Source organism: Tupaia chinensis, unplaced genomic scaffold (assembly GCF_000334495.1).
Source record: "Tupaia chinensis unplaced genomic scaffold, TupChi_1.0 Scaffold000081_1, whole genome shotgun sequence".
NCBI classification, from domain to species: domain Eukaryota; kingdom Metazoa; phylum Chordata; class Mammalia; order Scandentia; family Tupaiidae; genus Tupaia; species Tupaia belangeri.
In genome coordinates, this window is record NW_006159542.1 from 1 (window position 1) to 19,960 (window position 19,960).

Here is a 19,960-nt window from a genome sequence, read left to right on the forward strand (position 1 = left end):
TTTTCACATCATTTAAAGTTTGAAAAAATTTAAGATTGCAATGCTTTTTTTATATTGGGTTTCAAATAAAAGGACTTTAAATTTTTATATTCTCTCTTAAGGGCTGCAACACATACAAACATTTAAATATCTGTTTTTAAATAAAGTTTTACACAAAAGAAGTCACTATATGTGTAAATTCCTTTGGTCCTCTCTCCTTTTATGCTTTGAAGTCAAAAGTCATCCCTTCCCTATCTCTTCTTGCATGTTCATAAGGGAACGTTCTCTTTTCAGGTATGTATAAGAGTATTTTATAACTAAAACTTAATCATTATTTTCGGCAGGACTGGATGGCAGTGCAAAAGTGAACCACGATGCTCTGTGAGGCTGACTTATGTGGATTCTGGGTTCAAATCTGGAGACCTCCCTCAGTGCCCATGATCTGGGACTAACAGGGCTAAGAGTGGGTGGACCTGCTCCCTCTCTTCCCCTTTCTCTGTCTCACTCACAGAGGAGGTAAATTGATACACTGTTTTTGAAAAGATGTCTTTGGCTCACAAGAAAAAGTTCTATTGTGAAGACCCCCTAACCTGGTGGTTAAGAGCACTGGATTCCACATGGCCAACCATATGGTTCAAATACCTGCCCTGTGGGCTTGAAAAACACACCAGACATGTGTGTTCATGCCTCAAACCTCAATAGGATGGAAAAAACAGCAGAAGAGATTACAGTGTGACCATACTCCATCAAAGAGGTGCTTTCTACCTCTCTGGTGAATGCATGCACCCTCTGGCAAAAACAAAACAAAAAATACTGAAATCTGAGTGCCACCATGACTATCCCCTACATGTATCCGCCACACATGATAGGAGCTGTAACTGTAACACCTGTAGTGCAGGTGCTATGTGTGAAATGTCAGCACAGACCAGCAGATCCCCACATCATGTAGCACAATGGCATGAAGACGTCATAAAACAGATATTAAAGGGAGTAAAAGATTGTTTCTCTTTTACTTTCTACATTACCTCATGTTGTCCCTTTCTTTTGTAATTTAAGAGTATTTTGATTTCAGGGGGAAAAAAATCATGCTTGATGATTTCTGTTTAAGGAAGTATTTTATAAACGTCCTTAACCAGGCTGAATATCCATTTTCTCTCTGAGGGCTATAGTAAACCACTTTCTTCAGTAAACCACTGACTAGTTATTTGGTAGTACTATGGTTTTTCAGGATCTTTTGTGAATATAATTGTGATGTCTGACCCACATCAAGATCATCAGACAAGCTTACTTACTGCCATTTGGCAACTGACATGTTCTGTTAGAATTCAAAATTAATTTCAAAGCATTGGGATACAAACACTGTAAAGCAGTCTAAAAATTAACCATCCTGTATCATAAGAAGAAAACCTATAAACCAGATCCTTCATAAAAACTCCTCCCCAGGCCAGCTGGTACTGTGGTGGTTGAAGTAGCTGGATCCAACATGACCGATCATACAGTTCAAGTCCTGAACCCGGCGGCTTGAAAAACACACCGGATATGTGTGCGTGCATGCCCCAAATCCCAAGAGGAGAATGGAGGAGAAGTCGTCCACTCAAGGGGGCACTTTCTCATTTTCTCTGACAAGCACACACACCCTGCAACAAAATTTAAAACAAAAACCCCACGAAGGAAAAAAAGCTTTAAATCCTGAAATTAAAAAGACCAGAGAGAGATGTTTATTTTGTTTTATAATGAACATTCTAAAGCCACGTATATAAAATGCATGATTATTCAGATTTTAAACAGCTTCATGGTTCTTTTTTTTTTTTTTTTAAAACTTCCATCAATCAATACTGAGGATAGTTCCAAAATAAAATAGGCTTAGGATGCCAACTAATATTTGGGGCAGACTGGTCAGCTGTGCTAGAGTTCTTAGAACTGAAAGATAACCATCCCCTCTCCTCCAGGAGTTGCTCCAGGGTCCTGTGGCATGAGTTCCGTGACTCAGCTTTTGGGGGAGGAGAGGGACACACACAGCCCAGCAGATAACCTCATGTGAGACGCTCCATTAGAGAACAGACACACTGCCAGCACGAATGACCCGCTACAGGACAGGCGTCAAAAAGGCCCTTGATCACACCAAGACCACTGTGTATTTTCTGCTGAAATTAGTGTTCAATATGACAAGCTTAAATAAGGAAAGAAAACAGTTAAGGTAAAAAATACCAAAGGTGAGCAGATATTCAAAATAGCTTCTTTGGATTAAATTGTCATTAAGACAATTGAGATATTTGGTTCGACTTTAAAGAACATTACTAGTGCAATGTTTCATTTTTAAATCACACTGCAATTAGATTTCTAGCAAACTACCATGGCATTTATTAGTTGTCAGAGAACTTCACAAGTGGTTTCATGATCAGAAAAAAAGTGAGATTTCAATATTGTTTTCTTTATAAAATAGTTGAATTTCTGAAAAATATAAAGGATCATTTTCTTTTTTAAAACGTCAGCTTTGCCGCATGATGGTCCAGAGATCTGACCCAAAAAGCTTCTCAAGTTTTACCGTCCACGATGTCTTTATTTGTAACTGAGACCCATCTGTTATTTTCCATCTGAAGTTAGAAAGAGTTAACACAATCAGTTTGGGCTTACTCTGAAAATATTTTTGCAAACTTTAGTAACTATTACTTTCTTTAGCATTTTTCTTTTATTAAAAAATATGTGACTTCGAGACAGAGAAACTAACTCACCTTCTTCAGTAGTTTATAGCAAAGTGAGAGAAGTTGGATCAAGAGGGCCATCATGGACCTTGTCTTTGTAATACATTTGTCAACCTAGAGTGAAGAAAGTATACAAATCAAATTCCAAATGTGACAGTCAAAAACTATCTTTTATTTCATTTTAAAATGATAAAATTTATCCATCATGGAAATCTAAGATACATGGATTAGGGTACATGAGCTGAGTTGCCCCAGAACACAGGTGCAGGGGTTGCTGCCTAGGTCTCGTCCCAGAGTCATGGAACCCCCCAGGAAGAAGGGTAGAAAATCAACTGTTCTGCTTGAAAGTGAATCCTCTACTTAGCTATTCTTTACACTCTGCATGATGGGCATAAGCTCGTATTCTTTCTCATAAGTTATGGGAGCCTGGGACCAGCAGTTGGCATAATGGCTCTCCAAAAAAAAAAAAATAATAAGTTATGGGAGCCCAGCCTCTGAGATATTAGTGCCCTCATTAGATAGGTGATGAGTTCACTTTTTTTTTTCTTTTTTTGGAGAGGTTTTTGCTATAGGGCACGTGCGCTCGCCAGACAGAGAGAGACAGAGAGATAGAAAGCGAGAAATCACCCCCCAATTGGATGGCCACACCGCAATCCCTTCTCCATTCTCCTCTCGGGATCTTGGGCATGCACGCACATGCGTCCGGTGTGAGTTTAAGCCACCGGGTCCGGGACTCGAACCATGGTCGACTACGTGGGAGTCCAGTGACATAGCCATTATGCTAACTGCTGGTCCCGATGAGTTCATATTTAAGGGGAGCTGCTTAGGACTATGGAATTAATCATGTCCAAAAAGTAAATTTATGTACTGAGCCTGCTGTTCCCTGGGGTCAGTTATAAAAGCAGATAATAAATGATTCTTACAATCAAGCCATGAAAAATGGAAATAAATTGCCCTTCTGTGGATATTAGTACTTTATTAGAAGAAAAAGGGGCCAGAGCTAACCTGATGGAAGTGTGAAAGTTCCCCAGGTGTCTATCTAAATAACCCGCCCTCTCTTTTACCTTTAGAAACACTTTATTCTGTGATGATGTCTTAGTTATTGTCTGTAGCTGGTGGCAGAGAGGATTTAACTTATTTATTTCCAGGAGAAGCATAAACTTGTCATCATCTTTCAGCTGAAATATAATTGTTTTGCTATAGGGCACGTGCGCTCGCCAGACAGAGAGAGACAGAGAGATAGAAAGCGAGAAATCACCCCCCAATTGGATGGCCACACCGCAATCCCTTCTCCATTCTCCTCTCGGGATCTTGGGCATGCACGCACATGCGTCCGGTGTGAGTTTAAGCCACCGGGTCCGGGACTCGAACCATGGTCGACTACGTGGGAGTCCAGTGACATAGCCATTATGCTAACTGCTGGTCCCGATGAGTTCATATTTAAGGGGAGCTGCTTAGGACTATGGAATTAATCATGTCCAAAAAGTAAATTTATGTACTGAGCCTGCTGTTCCCTGGGGTCAGTTATAAAAGCAGATAATAAATGATTCTTACAATCAAGCCATGAAAAATGGAAATAAATTGCCCTTCTGTGGATATTAGTACTTTATTAGAAGAAAAAGGGGCCAGAGCTAACCTGATGGAAGTGTGAAAGTTCCCCAGGTGTCTATCTAAATAACCCGCCCTCTCTTTTACCTTTAGAAACACTTTATTCTGTGATGATGTCTTAGTTATTGTCTGTAGCTGGTGGCAGAGAGGATTTAACTTATTTATTTCCAGGAGAAGCATAAACTTGTCATCATCTTTCAGCTGAAATATAATTGAAGAAGTTATAACAACCTCATCAAAATTCCATCTTTTACAACTTAAATACCTAATACCTTAATAATGTACCCCCAGAGTGAGTGTACATAACACCACCACCAGTTCTAGGCAGGTAGACATGTGTTACCTGTTTTGAAAAAGCTTGTATACTTGAAGTAAGTTTTAAACCCTCTGCAGCAAAAACCTGATAGAAAGAGAAAACATCACCAGTTTAGATTGTTGTCTTATGGATACCTAGTAAGAAATAAACTCGTTAATAATGTTTATAGAGTTTTAAAACTAAAACCTAGAGATGTAATAATCTGTCATGGAACTCTGACTCATACCCAGGAAAACACAAGAATTTAACTGCACTCAGGCGCTTTCCCAGACTTAACTGATAGGACTCAATCCCCTTAAGTCCTCTAATTATTCTCAAATGTCACTCAGTCCTGTGATACTTGTCCACCTGAATTATGTCTGGATTTCTGGAGGGATCCAGAGCTCATCTCATATCCCCAACAAAAGAGATATTTATAATCTTTTATAAATATAAAGAGTTATAATCTTGCTTCCATCTATAATAACAGAGGGGAAAAAAAAAAACAAAAAACACCTGGTCACTCATACTCATCCCATCACCAGTTCTCCAAAAGCACCAACTCACATTGTTATTTACTACTGTTTTCAGGTTGGTTTTGACTCTGCACCATGCACCATGCTTTTTACAAGGTAGTGAGCAGAACAGGATGATGGAGAACCTCAATGAACTGTAAGGTTAGACACGTAAGATAGAAATATGAAAACGGTAGAGTATTTTAGAGTGAGAGATACCTAAAGAGTAAAAGAGTGACATCTCAGCTTTAGATGACAGCAGTAATGAAGAGAACAGGGAAAATCTAAGAGTGCTTATGAAGAAAAATAACAGATTTTGTTAGCCAACTATAATAGATAATAGATAAAGACTATGAAGAAAAGGAGGTAACGATTCCAGCGTTAACTTTTACCCTCAGTTGAAAAGCTTTAACTCCTTGCTATCACTGGATAAGTGAGGCTTCCTTCCATGTCCTTCAAAGGGAAACCAATGAGCTTTATGTCTAGACTAACCAAACTGAAGGTTTCGCTTTCCCATGTGCTCATCGTTCCACATTACCATTTTCTAGTCTGCATGTCTTCTCATTTTTTCCAGCTGCAAACCCTTGGAGGCAAAATCTGTGTCTGTCTTCTAGAGTGTCATGGTTTCAATAACACCTTAAGGCTGATAAATCTCACATCTCTCTCTCTCCACCTGAATTCGTGACACTGATCTTATATATTCTACTTCAGCAGAACAAATGCTTGACTTCCACTCTCCACATCTGGTGCTTTCTCAGTGTTCCCTATCTCAATAAATGGCTCTACCATCTACCCTGTGGGTCAAGCCAAAAACTTTTAAAACCATAAATGAGATCATGCCACTGCTTTTTTTTTTTTTTGAGAGATTTTCGCTATAGGGGGCGTGCACTCGCCAGACAGAGACATAGAGACAGAAAGCGAGAAATCACCCGCCAGGGGGGATGGTCACGCCACAATCCCTTCTCCTCCATTCTCCTCTCGGGATCTTGGGCACTCACGCACACGCGCCTAGCGTGAGTTTTAAGCCACCGGGTCCAGTACGCAAACCGTGGTCGACTACGTGGAGTCCAGCGACATAAACATTACGCTAACTGCTGGTTCCCCCACTGCTTTTCAAAACCCTTAATGAGTGACTTCATGCCTAAAAATAAGAGTCAAAATTCTTTCCACAGCCTGTCGTGTAGAGATGTCATGTTATCACTTTCCTTCTGGCTCTAGTCCATCTACAGTTGTCTCCTTCCTATGCTTCAGGTCCACCCAGTCGTACCCTACATCTCAGGACCAACACTCCACCATCCGACTCACTCTCCCACTTCATTTATGTCTCTACCCAAATGTCACCTCCTTGGAGAGGCCTTTTCTTTTCTTTTTTTTTTTTTTTTTTGGAGAGATTTTCACTGTAGGGCGCGTGCGCTCGCCAGACAGACAGAGAGAGACATAGAGACAGAAAGCGAGAAATCACCCCCCAGGGGGGATGGTCACGCCACAATCCCTTCTCCTCCATTCTCCTCTCGGGATCTTGGGCACGCACGCACACGCGCCCGGCGTGAGTTTTAAGCCACCGGGTCCGGGACACGAACCGCAGTCGACTACGTGGGAGTCCAGCGACATAGCCATTACGCTAACTGCTGGTTCCCGAGAGGCCTTTTCTGACCACCACCCTCATCATCTCTGTATTCTTATCCCATATGATTTCATCTAAGTACTTGCATATCTGCTTTACATAATTAACTTTTTATTGTCTGTCTCCTGCCACTAGATCATAAGCTCCGTGCAGGCAGGAGATCTACTTTGTTCACTCTTCACCACAGAACTCTTATCCCCAAGGTCCAACATATAGTACAGACTCAGGAACAAAGCAATCCTCTCTTATTTGCAATTTCACTCCATGGTTTCAGTCATCTACAGTTCACTGTGGTCTAAAAATATGAATATATTTTGAAGTTTTTATTATAATATATTGTTCTAACTGCTCTATTTGATTATTAATTATTATTCATCTCTCTTTTTAGTTTGTTATAGGGCACCTGCACTAGTCAGAGAGAGCAAAGCGGGGGAAGGACATTGCAATCCCTTCTCTTCCACTCTTCTCCCAGGATTTTGGGTGCATACACACCCCCAGTGTGATTTTTCAAGCCACAGGTTCCAGGACTCAAACTATGAGTGGGGATCATAGTTTGATGTGGGATCCCACTGCCATGTGGGATCCAACTGCCTTAACATCCATATCACCTCTGGTCCCTGTAGTTAATCTCTTACTGTGCCTAATTTGTAAATTACACTTTATCATAGGTGTGTATGTGGATGAAGAAATAGTACATGTAGAGTATGTTACTACTTATGGTTTCAGGCATTCACTGGGGATCTTGGATTATATCCCCTGTGGGTAGGGGAGATGGCTCTATTTCTTGACTGAGTATGCCCATTTATGTTCATCATGGTTTAGAGATAATTCAATAGACACTGGTTTAATGTATAAGCTCATACAGGAAGAAGGTAAGCAGTTACCTTTTATAACAAAACACCCTCTCCAGTGTGACATGACTTAGATGGACATGGACCAAACTGAATAGGGTAAATCCAGAAATTATTCTGCTCTTTAAAGAGAAATCATTTATCTATAGTCGACTTTACAGAAACATCCAGGAATATTTTCTTTCATTCTTTGGCTCATGTTGACAATGATCCCCTTAAGCTGGACTCCCTAACCTGAGGAAATTCAGGTAGAAGCACATGGGAATGCCAAAGAAAACTATGTAAGACAGCAAAAGTGATAGAAATTTCAAATTTCAATGGCAACATGCTCTAGGCTCTAGAAGCAAACATAAGAGTCAAGAAAAATAGGGGGGAAATGTTGTAACCCACCTGTCAACCTAAAGCCTCTAACTAGAGAAAGGAGAGTTAGGGATGGACCTGTCGAGTTCCACCAGAAACATGGGACACACAGATAGGTGTCAGCACATCTGTCTCTTTAAATGTCCTAAATCGTTATGACTATGGAAGGAGAGAAGAATATGAACAAGTACTGAGTGCCCGCAATGGACTCACGCTTATGGCAGATGCTTTAATCAGTATCATTCATCTAATTAAATAATGAAGCCAAAAAGTTTTCTAGAATTCTTCATAGTATAAAGGATTGGCATTTGCTTAGAGATGGTTCCATCGACATAGAAAACTGAAGATTTATTATTGTATCCATTGACTAATCAATAAAGTCTACTTTATCCCTTTAATTAAGTTTTTCTCTAATGAGATAACCAAGAAAGTTCCTTGAATGTTTATCTTTCCATTTTCCTACCACTCTCTATAACACACAGATGTGTGCACCTGCAGTAGGCAGGTGCATGCACATGTGTGTGTGCATACAGATACAATAAATCACCAGAGGGGCTGGCAGGTGGTGCAGTGGTTAAGGCGCTGAACACCTCACATGGCTGACTGTGGTTCAAGTCCTGGACCTGGTGGCATGTTTCTTCACTTTCCTTCTCTCTCCGGTCAAATTAAAAAAAAATAATAATGGGGCCAGCAGGTAGTGTGGTCGTTAAGGGTTCTGGACTCCCACATGGCCAACTGCAGTTCAAATCCTAGACCTCCCACCCACAGCTTGCTCTCACTCTCTCTCTTGCTCTGTCCCTCTCTGGTCAAATTAAAATAAAGTTAAATAAAATATTTCTTTTTATAAAAGTTTTTTAAAAATGAATAAAATTAAATAAGTATTTAAAAATTAAACAAATAATTCAGAAAAACAGTTGTTATTCACTTTTAGCCCAGAATTAAAGTAGTAGCATAAAATGAAAACAAAACATACCTCAAGTTGATGAATTAAATCCTGGGACGTTTTTAGTGGCCCTTCTCCTCTAAAACAAAATGAATTATTAAAAAGGAAACAAAAAGTTAATCTCTGCAAATTGGCTTTATAATATTAAAGTTTAGAGCACTTTGTGTATACACAGATCCCAAATTTTTAAGAACGATACGAGTAAACAATATTGTGACTTTATTCTTAAAGCAACTTTAATATTTAACTATTGAATCATCAGACACATTTTTCCATAGGAAAACATAGAAAAATGTGTCATGACTTTTCCGACAACCCAATAATAATACTTTGTTTGAGTGAACATTACAGTGCTAATTTCATTATGTAAATAAATTTAAAACTGACAAGTTGTATCTAAGGTTCACTTGTCCTTTTTAACCTTTTTCACTTTTGTTTTATATGAGCTGTGACAATATGTTATAACCAAGAAGATGGAAAGAGAATCAGACCAAAGGAAATTTCATTCCTAATTCTAACTTCAAATCTGGTAGGAATACAGATGTCTAGTTTTGATGAGGCATATCATTTATGTTTCTATTATAAGTATATAAAATGATCATAATGCTTGTGCCCCACATTCATCACAATATGGGACTGAGAATATTGGATTAAAAATTACGAAGAAGGGGCCCGCTGGTGGTGCAGCAGTAACAGTGCGCTGGCTTACTGGGCCCACATGGGAAGATCCCAGGATTCTGTCCAGAGGCCCACATGGGAAGATCCCAGGATTCTGTCCAGAGGCCTCCTTGCATGCCTATGCCTATGAACCTGGCTGGCTGAGGCTGGAAGTGGACTGCAGCTGAAGACACTGTTGGAGATGCCTATCTATCTTCTTCTGTCTCTCTCATAGAAGAAATAGATTAAAAACAACAACAACAACAAAAGCTACTGAGAAGAATGAAGGACTCTTAAAAATAAAAAGTAGAGTACAACAAAGAGAATAACAGAATGCCTTAAGAAGAGCAGTGGACTAGGTATAGATTAGAAGATCTGGAATCTAGTTCTGCCGCTTAATAGATATTAGATATGAACAAGTCATTCCTATTTGCTGATAAACTATTTTAAAAATCAAATGAAATTTGGGCTGGCTCCATGGGCTGGTGATTAAGGCAGCTGAATCCTACATGGCCAACCGTGCAGTTCAAGACTGGACCTGGCAGCTTGAGAAACACACTAGAGGGCTGTGTATGTGTGTGTCCAAAATTGCAAAAGGTAGGGAGCAATGGAGGAGAAGGAACTGCAGTGTAACCACTCCCTGGTGTGGGAGGGTACTTTCTCCTCTCCCTCTTTGTCTCTGTCTCTCTGGCAAGCACACATGGCCTCTAGCAGAATCAAAAACAAAATCAAATGTTATTTTGAATCAAAAAGGGACACTATCAAGTTTTAAGTTTTTTTCAACTATTAGGTCGTTGGGAAAATCATGACGTATTTTTCTGTTTTTCTATGCAAAAATGCATTACAATTTTTCTTATTACCCAATATAAGGCACTAGAAAATCTTTAAGATATAAATTATTAAGAAATATGAATTAAATATAAATTATTAAGACAACCTTGAACAGCCTGAGGAAGAGTTATAAAAGAGTTATAAAACTGCCAAGGAGAATTGCAAATCTCAATGCTGTGAAGGCTAACGGTCTCAGAAGTCTCAAAAGAGCTTATGTGAGGTTGATAAACCACAGGTCTTCAGGGAAAACAGAAGAGACTGTTGAAGGGGAAACAAGTATACAATGTGGTAGCCAACAAACCCCCACCTGAGATTTTACCACAAGGAGATAATTACATTACCAAGTCTGACCCAAAATAACACAGGCATTTTATCCATTACAGAAAATTACTTTTTTTGAACTTCATGTTCCTGTCCAATAATCATATTCTCATAAGTCCCATTCCTCAGAGTTTTAGTAATCCCTTCCTGCCATGAGGTGGCCCCTCCTTTTTCCTTTGAGAGTGAATCTACCTTTAAGCGATACCTGCTCTTGCATGTGTGTTATAGCGACATATCTGCCCCTATGAAGACTTCCTAATTCTAGGCATCATTTTTTAAAACCTACTTGCCCATGGATATTAATTACATTCCCCAATATCAGTTTTATCAATATGAATACTACTGCCTCCCATCTGCCTATCATTTGCTTATTTTTCATTCTGTTTAGAAAGGTAGAAACTGTGGTGCCATTATTAAGCCCGAAACCCCATACTGTTGTAGTGATCCTTGACTACTTTAATTGAGGTGGTCTCTAGACCAACATGCGTTTACCTTCTAGAATACTGAAATAACTTGCAGGTTGTACCCACTGCTGATAATCTTTTCAAAGTCAAAATGAGTAGGGAAGAGGCCAGAAACCTAGAGATAAATATTTTCCAGATTCCCAAAAAATGAAGAAGATAGATATAAGAAACTGAATGCAAAGTTTGAAGCCATTCCTTAAGAAAAGCCTAGAACAGATTAGGGAGTGAATAACTGATCTCAGTTAAGCAGAATTAACCATATAGATAGGTTACTATAATGTGAGAATGTAATGTGATTACTGACTTCAATAGGCATTTGATCAAGAGTTTGTAAAATGGACAAGAAAGACAATGCAGGTCAGGTAACACTAAAGTTGGGGAAATTCTCTTCTATATAATCAATGCTGACTCACAGAAATCTGGCATCCTACTGAGGTAGGTCTCATAGCTCGCTCTTCAATCTGTGTCTAATCAATCACTTGTATAAAGATATAGGACATCCCCTCATTTTAAGGGAGATGCAGATCAAAACCACAATGAGATACCACCTAACCTCAGTCAGAATGGCGAAGATCAAAAAAACAAATAATGATAAGTGTTTGAGGGGTTGTGGTGAAAGGGGAACATTCCCACACTGTTGGTGGGAATGTAAATCGGTCCAGCCACTGTGGAGAACAATATGGAGGTTCCTCAAAGACCTTCAAATAGAACTACCATATGATCCAGCAATTCCACTCATGGGTATCTACCCAAAGGACAGGAGAGCACTCAGTTGGAAAAGCACTTGCACAACTATTTTCATTGCAGCATTATTCACCATTGCTAAGACATGTAACCAACCCAAATGTCCACAAACAGATGAATGGATTGAAATATTGTAGCATATATACTCCATGGAATACTATTCAGCCATCAAAAACAAGACCCTGGAATTTGATAGAAAGTGGACAAATACAGAAGATCTGTTGCTGAGTGAAGCAAATCAAACTAAGAAAGAGAGACATTGTATGTCTCCACTTAACATATTCCGACTATATGTACTCTACAGTAGATACTGAAAGACTGGAGAACATAAAAGTATTAAAAATCGTAATGGACACTAGAGACAAAATGGAAATACAGTGTGAGAGGGGAAGAAAAAGTAGGAAATTTGGGGGAGAAATGGAGAGGTAAGACACTTGTGGGACACAGATAAGGTTTATTATCTGTTGACGAGGATGTGTATGGTGGTCTCAACTGGGCTGGACTGAGGTGTATATCATGCTGAGTAAAGTCTCTTCAATAAATGATGTATAGTTATTTAATGTATGAATAATAATAATTATATATACATATACACATAAAAAGATACAGAAGGCATGTTTTCTTTTTAATTTCTGCTAGAGGGTGCATGTACTCACTGGAGAGACAGAGAAAAGGAAAGAGAAAAAGCATCCCCTATGGGGTAGTCACATTGCAATCTTTCTCCATTTCTCCCTTTGGGGTTTTGGACACACCCACACCTGGCATGTTTTTCAAGCTGCTGGGTCTGGGACTCAAGTCACAAAGTTGGCCATATGGGATCCAGCCACCATAATCATGATGCCACTGGCTAGCTCAAAAGGCACATTTTTTAAAATGTACTGATGCTGGCTGAGAGAGACACTGGTAACAAGGATGACAAAAGGCAGGGTGTGTAATTATTTCAAAATTACAGAAAGAATGGGGCACAAACCTAGAAGAGAATCCCTTCAAAATATAAATTCTAATGAAATACATGTGTCTTATTGTTGGATTCACTTACATAAGTTGTCCTAACAAATACTTTTAGTCTTTTGACCTATATTTTGTTCTGTTTTTTTTTTTTTCAATTATTTATTTATTCCATGAGCAAAAAAGAGAGATACAGAGACAGAAAGAGAGAAAGAGCACACACATTCCCAACAGGGTGCTAACGCTGTGATCCACCTCCTGTCTCAGCCAGCACCAGATCATGGGCCTGAGCATGCCCAGGGTACTCAGGGAGGTTTCTGGACATAAACCCAGAACTTTCCCATGTAGGCTGGACTCACAGAGCATCATGTCTTACTGCTGCACCACTGTCTAGGCCTCTTGTTTTTGTTTTTGACAGGATCTCATTAAGTTGCCGTCCTCCTACCTCAGCCTCCTGAGTACATAGGACCACAAGTATGCACCACCTTGCATGGCCTTTTCATAATGGATCTTGCTATCTTGCCCATGCTGATTGTGAGCTCATGATCCTCCTACCTCTGTCTCCCAAGTAGCTAGAGCTACAGTTGCATGCCACTATGCACAGATGTTAACGTGGGCCAGGAATTGAACCTGGGCCTTTCAAGTGGTCTTGGCCTGTGGAGTAACAATGCTGACCAGCTCTCACTATTGTGACTGGGCCTTACCTGTACTTGATACTAATTTTTTTTTAAGAGGTTTTTGCCTTAGGGCACGTGCACTCACCAGACAGAGACAGACAGAGAGACAGAAAGCGAGAAATCACCCCCCAGGGGGGATGGTCACGCCGCAATCCCTTCTCCTCCATTCTCCTCTTGGGATCTTGGGCACACACGCACATGGGACCGGTGTGAGTTTTAAGCCACCGGGTCCGGGACGTGAACCACGGTCGACTACGTGGGAGTCCAGCAACATAGCCATTACACTAACTGCTGGTCCCAGTGATTTTAACCTTAGAGTGATTTAAGATGGCACTTTTTCTTCATACCAGATAATATGTACTGATTTTAAAAAGATCAAATATAACTACACTTACCTAGTAAACAAGTACAGAGAATAGGCTATGCCGGACATGTTTCGTCCACATCGAACAATCTCATTCTCCTGATCTTCCCACTTCTCGAGTTCACAGTCAGCGTCGGAGGTGAGCAAACCCAGCTTGAGTCCAAGCTTTGCTATCCTGGCTTGCTCCTACAAAACACACATTTTAATCACACCAGCCTTGTCATCGTTGATGCAAATGTGAAATTAGATTTAAGACAATTACAAAGGAAAAGGTTTTACCTCAGAGTCAGGCTTGTCTGCCTTTAATGATTTCAGGTTGGCATTATTCTTCTGTGACAATAAAAAGATTAGAATGTCTTAAAAAGCAATATATTTAATTAGGAGGAAATATAGTAGCAATAGCATCACAAAGTTTTTATAGTAAAAGTTAAAATATACTCAGTATGTAGTTAAACTGCAGTAAGTAATTTAAATTAAGCAAACAACTGCAAATATTCTACTGAAAGGTGAATTCAGCTTTTACTAGGTCATGGGTTTGACATCTAGAGCAGGTCAGTGTCCTGTCCTACTCTGTGTCCTCTGTGTTTGCAGTTGCGTTCCTCTTTTCACAAGGGTTTCAGGGGCTTCAAGACAATTTCTGCAATATTCTTGGAATCCAGCTAGTATATCCCCAAACCTCCCTGGCTCTCTGTTGCAACAAGATTATTATAATGATTGAATCAGTCTTATGTATTAAAAATGTATTAAAAGTAGCGCTATATGTATATGTATTCCTGTATATTCCTTTTATTTTTAAATACGTTTCTTTTTTTTTTTTTAATTTAACTTATTTTTATGTGAACAAAGAGGGACAGAGTGAGAGAGAGACAAAAAGAAAGCAAGCTGCCAGGTTCGGGATTCAATCCACAGTCGGCCATGTGGGAGTACAGTGTCCTTAACCACCACACCACCTGCTGGCCCCAATGATTCCAAGATCCATTTCCTTTAACTAGCCTGTCCTTAGAAGCCAGTGAATTCCAGTTTCATTGGCATCCCAAATTGCTAATCTCATACCCCAAGTTGTAAAGATTATATTTAGAATTTAAGATTTACTATGTGGGCCATTAAGTGGTGTGGTGGTTAGAGTGCTGGACTCCCACATGACCAATTGTGATTCAAGTCTCAGACCTCGCGGCTTGCTTTCTCACTTTCCTTTCTCTCTCTGTCTCTGGCTGGTCAAAATAAAAATTAAATAGTAATAACAAATAAAATTAAATAGGTCATTCTTTTTAAAAAAGACTTAATATGTGAATCAATGTTCAATGATTCCCTATTTTTGTAAATTACTTGGAACTCAATGTATTCCCCCTCGAAGAGAGAATATAGTCTACACTAGTTAGATCACCAGGCTGTTCCATAGATGCCTGTTTAAGTACCACAGGAGACCACACCACCGCCAACAGAATGATTCTTTGAAAAATATATCAAGGGCCAGCTGGTGGCTTGGAGTTTAAGGTGGCTATATCCAACATGGCCAATTATATGGTTCAAGTCCTGGATAGGACTTGAAAAAACACACTGGGTATGCATGTGTGCATGCCCAAAAATCACAACAGAAGAAACAGAGATGGGATTGCAGCATTACCAACCCCCATGGGGGTGCTTTCTCACTTTCTCTCTCTCTTTCTGTCCCTAACTCTCTCCAGTAAGTACACATGCCCTCAAGCAAGTTTTTTTTAAAAAGTATATTCAAAAGTCCTCTGGAGATGACAGCCCATATTTGGGATTCCACCTATTGTGAGACTTGGTGGGTGCTCCCATAGTCGGGACATTCCAGAGCGGGTAGGGCTAGAAGAGAAAAGGGGGTCAACAGATCCAGGGAGGCATTTTTTTTTAAAGAATTATTTTATTTTATTTAACTTTATTTATTTATTTAAATTTGAACAGAGAGGAACAGAGTGTGAGAGAGAGAGAGGAAAAGTGAGAAAGCAAGCCACCAGGTCGAGGGCTTGAACCATAGTTGTCCATGTGGGAGTCCAGTGCCTTCAACCACTATGACATCTGCTGGCCCTGGGAGCCATTTTTATTTTTAAGGGAACATTTATCTGAATTATATACATCTACAAACACACACTGGGTATATATTCCCATACATGCACACAAAGTATAAATGCTATAATAATTATTAAAAACAAACAAACAAACAAACAAAAACTCATCTGCCTGCTTAGCTAAAGAAAAAAGATCATCACTCATACCTTTAAGGGATATATATATCCCTTTATATATATCCTGCCACATCTTTGTTTCCCTTATTATTGCCATGGCTTGTTAACTCTAACCAGTTTCACTGCAGATCCAAACAGCCTTGGCTTTTCCCTTCTTTCTCTATCCTGTGGAGTTTAGATCAGCTCACTGAACATAGCCCTTCTGAGATTTTCTAATGGTGTTTACTATTAAAGAAATGGGTAAAGTTAAAAGAATGCAAATAGGGCTGGCCCCATAGCCTAGTTGTTAAGGGAGCTAACTACATGGTCCAAACCTCAGCTCCAGTGGCTTAAAAAGCACCCCAGGCATGTATGCGTGTGTGCACCAAATCCCAAAAGGATGAAGAAATGGAGAAGAAGGGAGTGCAATATGATCATGTCCCATTGAGGGGTGCTTTCACCCCCGTCTCCTTCTTTGTCTCTCTCTGGCAAGTATACTCCACCTTCAGAAATTTTAAAAAAAGGAAACCAGCAGTTAGTGTAATGGCTATGTCGCTGGACTCCCACATAGTCTACCGCGGTTCCAGTCCCAGACCCGGTGGCTTAAAACTCACGCCGGGCGCGTGTGCGTGCATGCCCAAGATCCCGAGAGGAGAATGGAGGAGAGGGGATTGCGGCGTGACCATCCCCCCTGGGGGGTGATTTCTCGCTTTCTGTCTCTATGTCTCTCTCTGTCTGGCGAGCGCACGCGCCCTATAGTGAAAATCTCTCCAAAAAAAAAAAAAAATTTAAAAACTTAAAAAAAAAAAAAAAATGTGGCAAGTAAACATAGAGGAACCATAACGTTTCCTGTGCGTGTGTACATGGGCGCGCGCACACACACACACACACACACAAATACTGGATGCCTCTTGTGTTCATTAGAAAATAAATAGAGGTGAGCAGTGTTCTCTCTGGCTCTTCTGGGTACAGTCAAATTGTCTGTATCTCCTTTTTTGATCTCAGAGATGACAAAGTAATTGATAAAGCATTTAAGAAAGTTAAATATCCTCGAGGATTTTAGGTTTTATTTTATTTAAAATTTTATATCCCATCTTTTTCTTTTAACTTTTGTTGTATTATCATTATTTTTATTTTCACATTTATAAATTAGTATTAAAGTGTTTAATGAAGACTGAAAAAGGATTGGTGAAAAGGTAAATAAGGCATCTTAATGTAACCACGCTTGCCATCTAGCGGACACTATGCAGTCAGATGTATCAGTTTCATTTCTGTAAGACCGGGGAATTCAAGCTTCTAAATATAAATAGCACCAGCCTCCAACTCTGCTTCCTAAAAAAGAGAGCTACAGTTTTCCTTCAACTTAGGCAACGGTCCATGATTCTGAAATGACTTGTTGCTAAAGATAAAAAACACTATTCAGTGCAATAAAATACTTTGCTCCACTGAACCTATTAAGAGCTGAGACGTCTTCTCTAATTGTCAAAAATAATATTTTGTAGTAGCCCTAAGTTACAGTACTTAAAAGAACAATGAGTCTATCATTACTATCTTAAATCCCATTGGATATTAGCTATAAAACCATCTGTTTGGGCTAATATGGCTTAAAATAACAAAAACAGACCCAGCTGTGGTGACCCACAGCTGCAGTGGCACCACTGCTCACAAATCTGGAAACCAGACATGAGGCTCGGGCGTGGTTCCTGAACGAGCCTGAACAGGCCAGGTACCAGTTGCACGTGCTTTCAATCCTAACTAATTGGGAGGCTGTGCAGGCTTGTAAACACAGCGAGACCCTGCCAGGCACACATACCTGTACCTGTCTCCCTTTCTCTCTCTCAATCCTGAAGAAAAATAACAAATTTCTATCCAAATTTTCAAACTATTCTGGGTTCACCTTAAGGTACAGAAACGGTTCTCCACAAAAGCCACAGAATTATTTTTTAGTGTCATGACTGCTTTTTCACCAGCTACATTAGGTTTTCTAATGCTGTATTCCAGTATTATATTCCAGTCCCTCTTCAACAAATACACTACACAGTTAAATTGTTTTTTTTTTTTTTAATTGCCACAGGACACACATGCTGACCAGAGACAGACAGACAGACAGAAAGAGAGGGGAATGAAGAAAGCACCACCCAAAGGGGCATGGTCACACCACAATCTCTTTTTTATTGCTCTGTCTTGTCGGGATTTGGGGCATGCATGCATACATGCCCAGTATTTTCATGTAGTTGGCCATGTGAGATCCAGCTCCCTTAACCAGCAAGCCATAGATCCAGCCCCAGATACTTCTTTAAACTGAAAAATATATCGTTTGTTCTCCCCCTCTGCCATCAACCATTCCCATTGTCACTGCTACATCCCCAGATCTGAGAATTTTATTTTCTGTCTCTTTATTGCCGGTCTTTTCTTCCGATACTCCCTGCCTGTTTTTCTCTATGGTCACTATTCATAATCATCAATGTTTCTCTCCTCTTATTCATTGTCACATTACACAAGCTTAAACCTATACTATCCAGCATGTAGCCACCAGCCAAACATGGCTACTGAAAACATGAAATGTGGCCAAGCCGAACTGAGGTGTGCTGTACTTCCAAATGCCAGATTTTGAAGAATTCATATGACAAAAAGACTGTAAAAGATCTCTATAATTGTATGTTGATTCCATGTTGAAGTGATAACATTTGGGATATACTGGACTTTTTAAATGCTCTTAAATCAATTTTACAAGTTTCTTTTAAAAATATGACTACTATAAAACATTAAATTACTGATGTGCCTTGAATTATATTTCCAGTGAGCTAGACTGTACATGCCTCATAGTAGCAGACGGTGTGACGTTCATTTTCAATAACAAATGATCACATTATTTTCTAAGCATTAAACTTGTTCCAAACAGTTCCAGCAAATAGCACAGTGAACAAAATCTACTTTTTAAAATTCCTACCAGTGAAATTTATAATTCAGTGTCTTTTTCATCAACATGTCAATCAATGCCTAGCACAGTACCTGGCACATGGTAGGTAATCAAGAAGTATCTAATGGATAAATGAATGAATGAATTTTTTGTCCATCTCACACAAACACTTTCTCTTTTATAAATACTCTGAGCCATCATGGTGATTTCTTTGTGACTGTAAAACAGTATAATTTTATACAGGGTATAATTTGTAAGTTTTTTGGGACCAGCAGTTAGCATAATGGCTATGTCACTGGACTCCCACGTAGTCGACCGCGGTTCACGTCCCGGACCCAGTGGCTTAAAACTCACACCGGGCGTGTGTGTGTGTGTGTGCCCAAGATCCCGAGAGAATGGAAGAGAAGGGATTGTGGCGTGGCCATCCCCCCTGGGGGGTGATTTCTCACTTTCTGTCTCTCTAGCTTTATGTCGGGCGAGCGCACATGCCCTATAGCAAAAAGCCTCTCCAAAAAAAAAAAAGAAAAAAAATTTATAAGTTTTTTATTTTCTCATTTGCTGTCCTAACTTCCTACTCAGAAGTTACTTCTACAAAGTCCATTTTCCTCTACCTCTAACGTTAATTAGGACACTTGACAGCGCGAGAGTAATGTTCTTTCTTGATAACTGATTTGTTTTTTCACTATCACATTTGCTTCATATATACTACATTTTATTCAAAACTATATATTTTTTTCTACTTTTTTCATTGTCAGGGGGCATGTGCATTTGTTGGAGAGAGAGAAAGAAAGAGAGGTGTGGTCATGCTGCAATAGGGGGTCGTCGTGCTGCAATCCCTTCTCAGCCATGTGAGATGTGGCTCCCTTAACCACTAGACTACAGGGCCAGCCACAATATAGATATTTATAGAATGAGTATTACCAAGGAATTGCTAAGGGCATCCAAATGTCAGCTGTGGGGCCAGCTGGTGG

The 19,960-nt window shown here is 39.7% G+C and overlaps 1 protein-coding gene across 1 annotated transcript in view; it reads right to left on the reverse strand.

Moving 5' to 3' along the window:
• Positions 1-1,674: 1,674 nt before the first annotated feature.
• CTNNAL1 (catenin alpha like 1) overlaps positions 1,675-19,960 on the reverse strand; it is an 88,064-nt gene continuing 69,778 nt past the window's right edge. The window contains exons 16-22 of the mRNA XM_006142797.3: positions 14,163-14,213; positions 13,915-14,069; positions 8,908-8,956; positions 4,633-4,689; positions 4,377-4,490; positions 2,712-2,795; positions 1,675-2,573 (exon numbers count right to left, since the gene is read on the reverse strand). Coding sequence (XP_006142859.1) covers positions 2,514-2,573; positions 2,712-2,795; positions 4,377-4,490; positions 4,633-4,689; positions 8,908-8,956; positions 13,915-14,069; positions 14,163-14,213 — 570 coding nt within the window. The 3' untranslated portion in view covers positions 1,675-2,513. The remainder of the gene's footprint in view (positions 2,574-2,711; positions 2,796-4,376; positions 4,491-4,632; positions 4,690-8,907; positions 8,957-13,914; positions 14,070-14,162; positions 14,214-19,960) is intronic.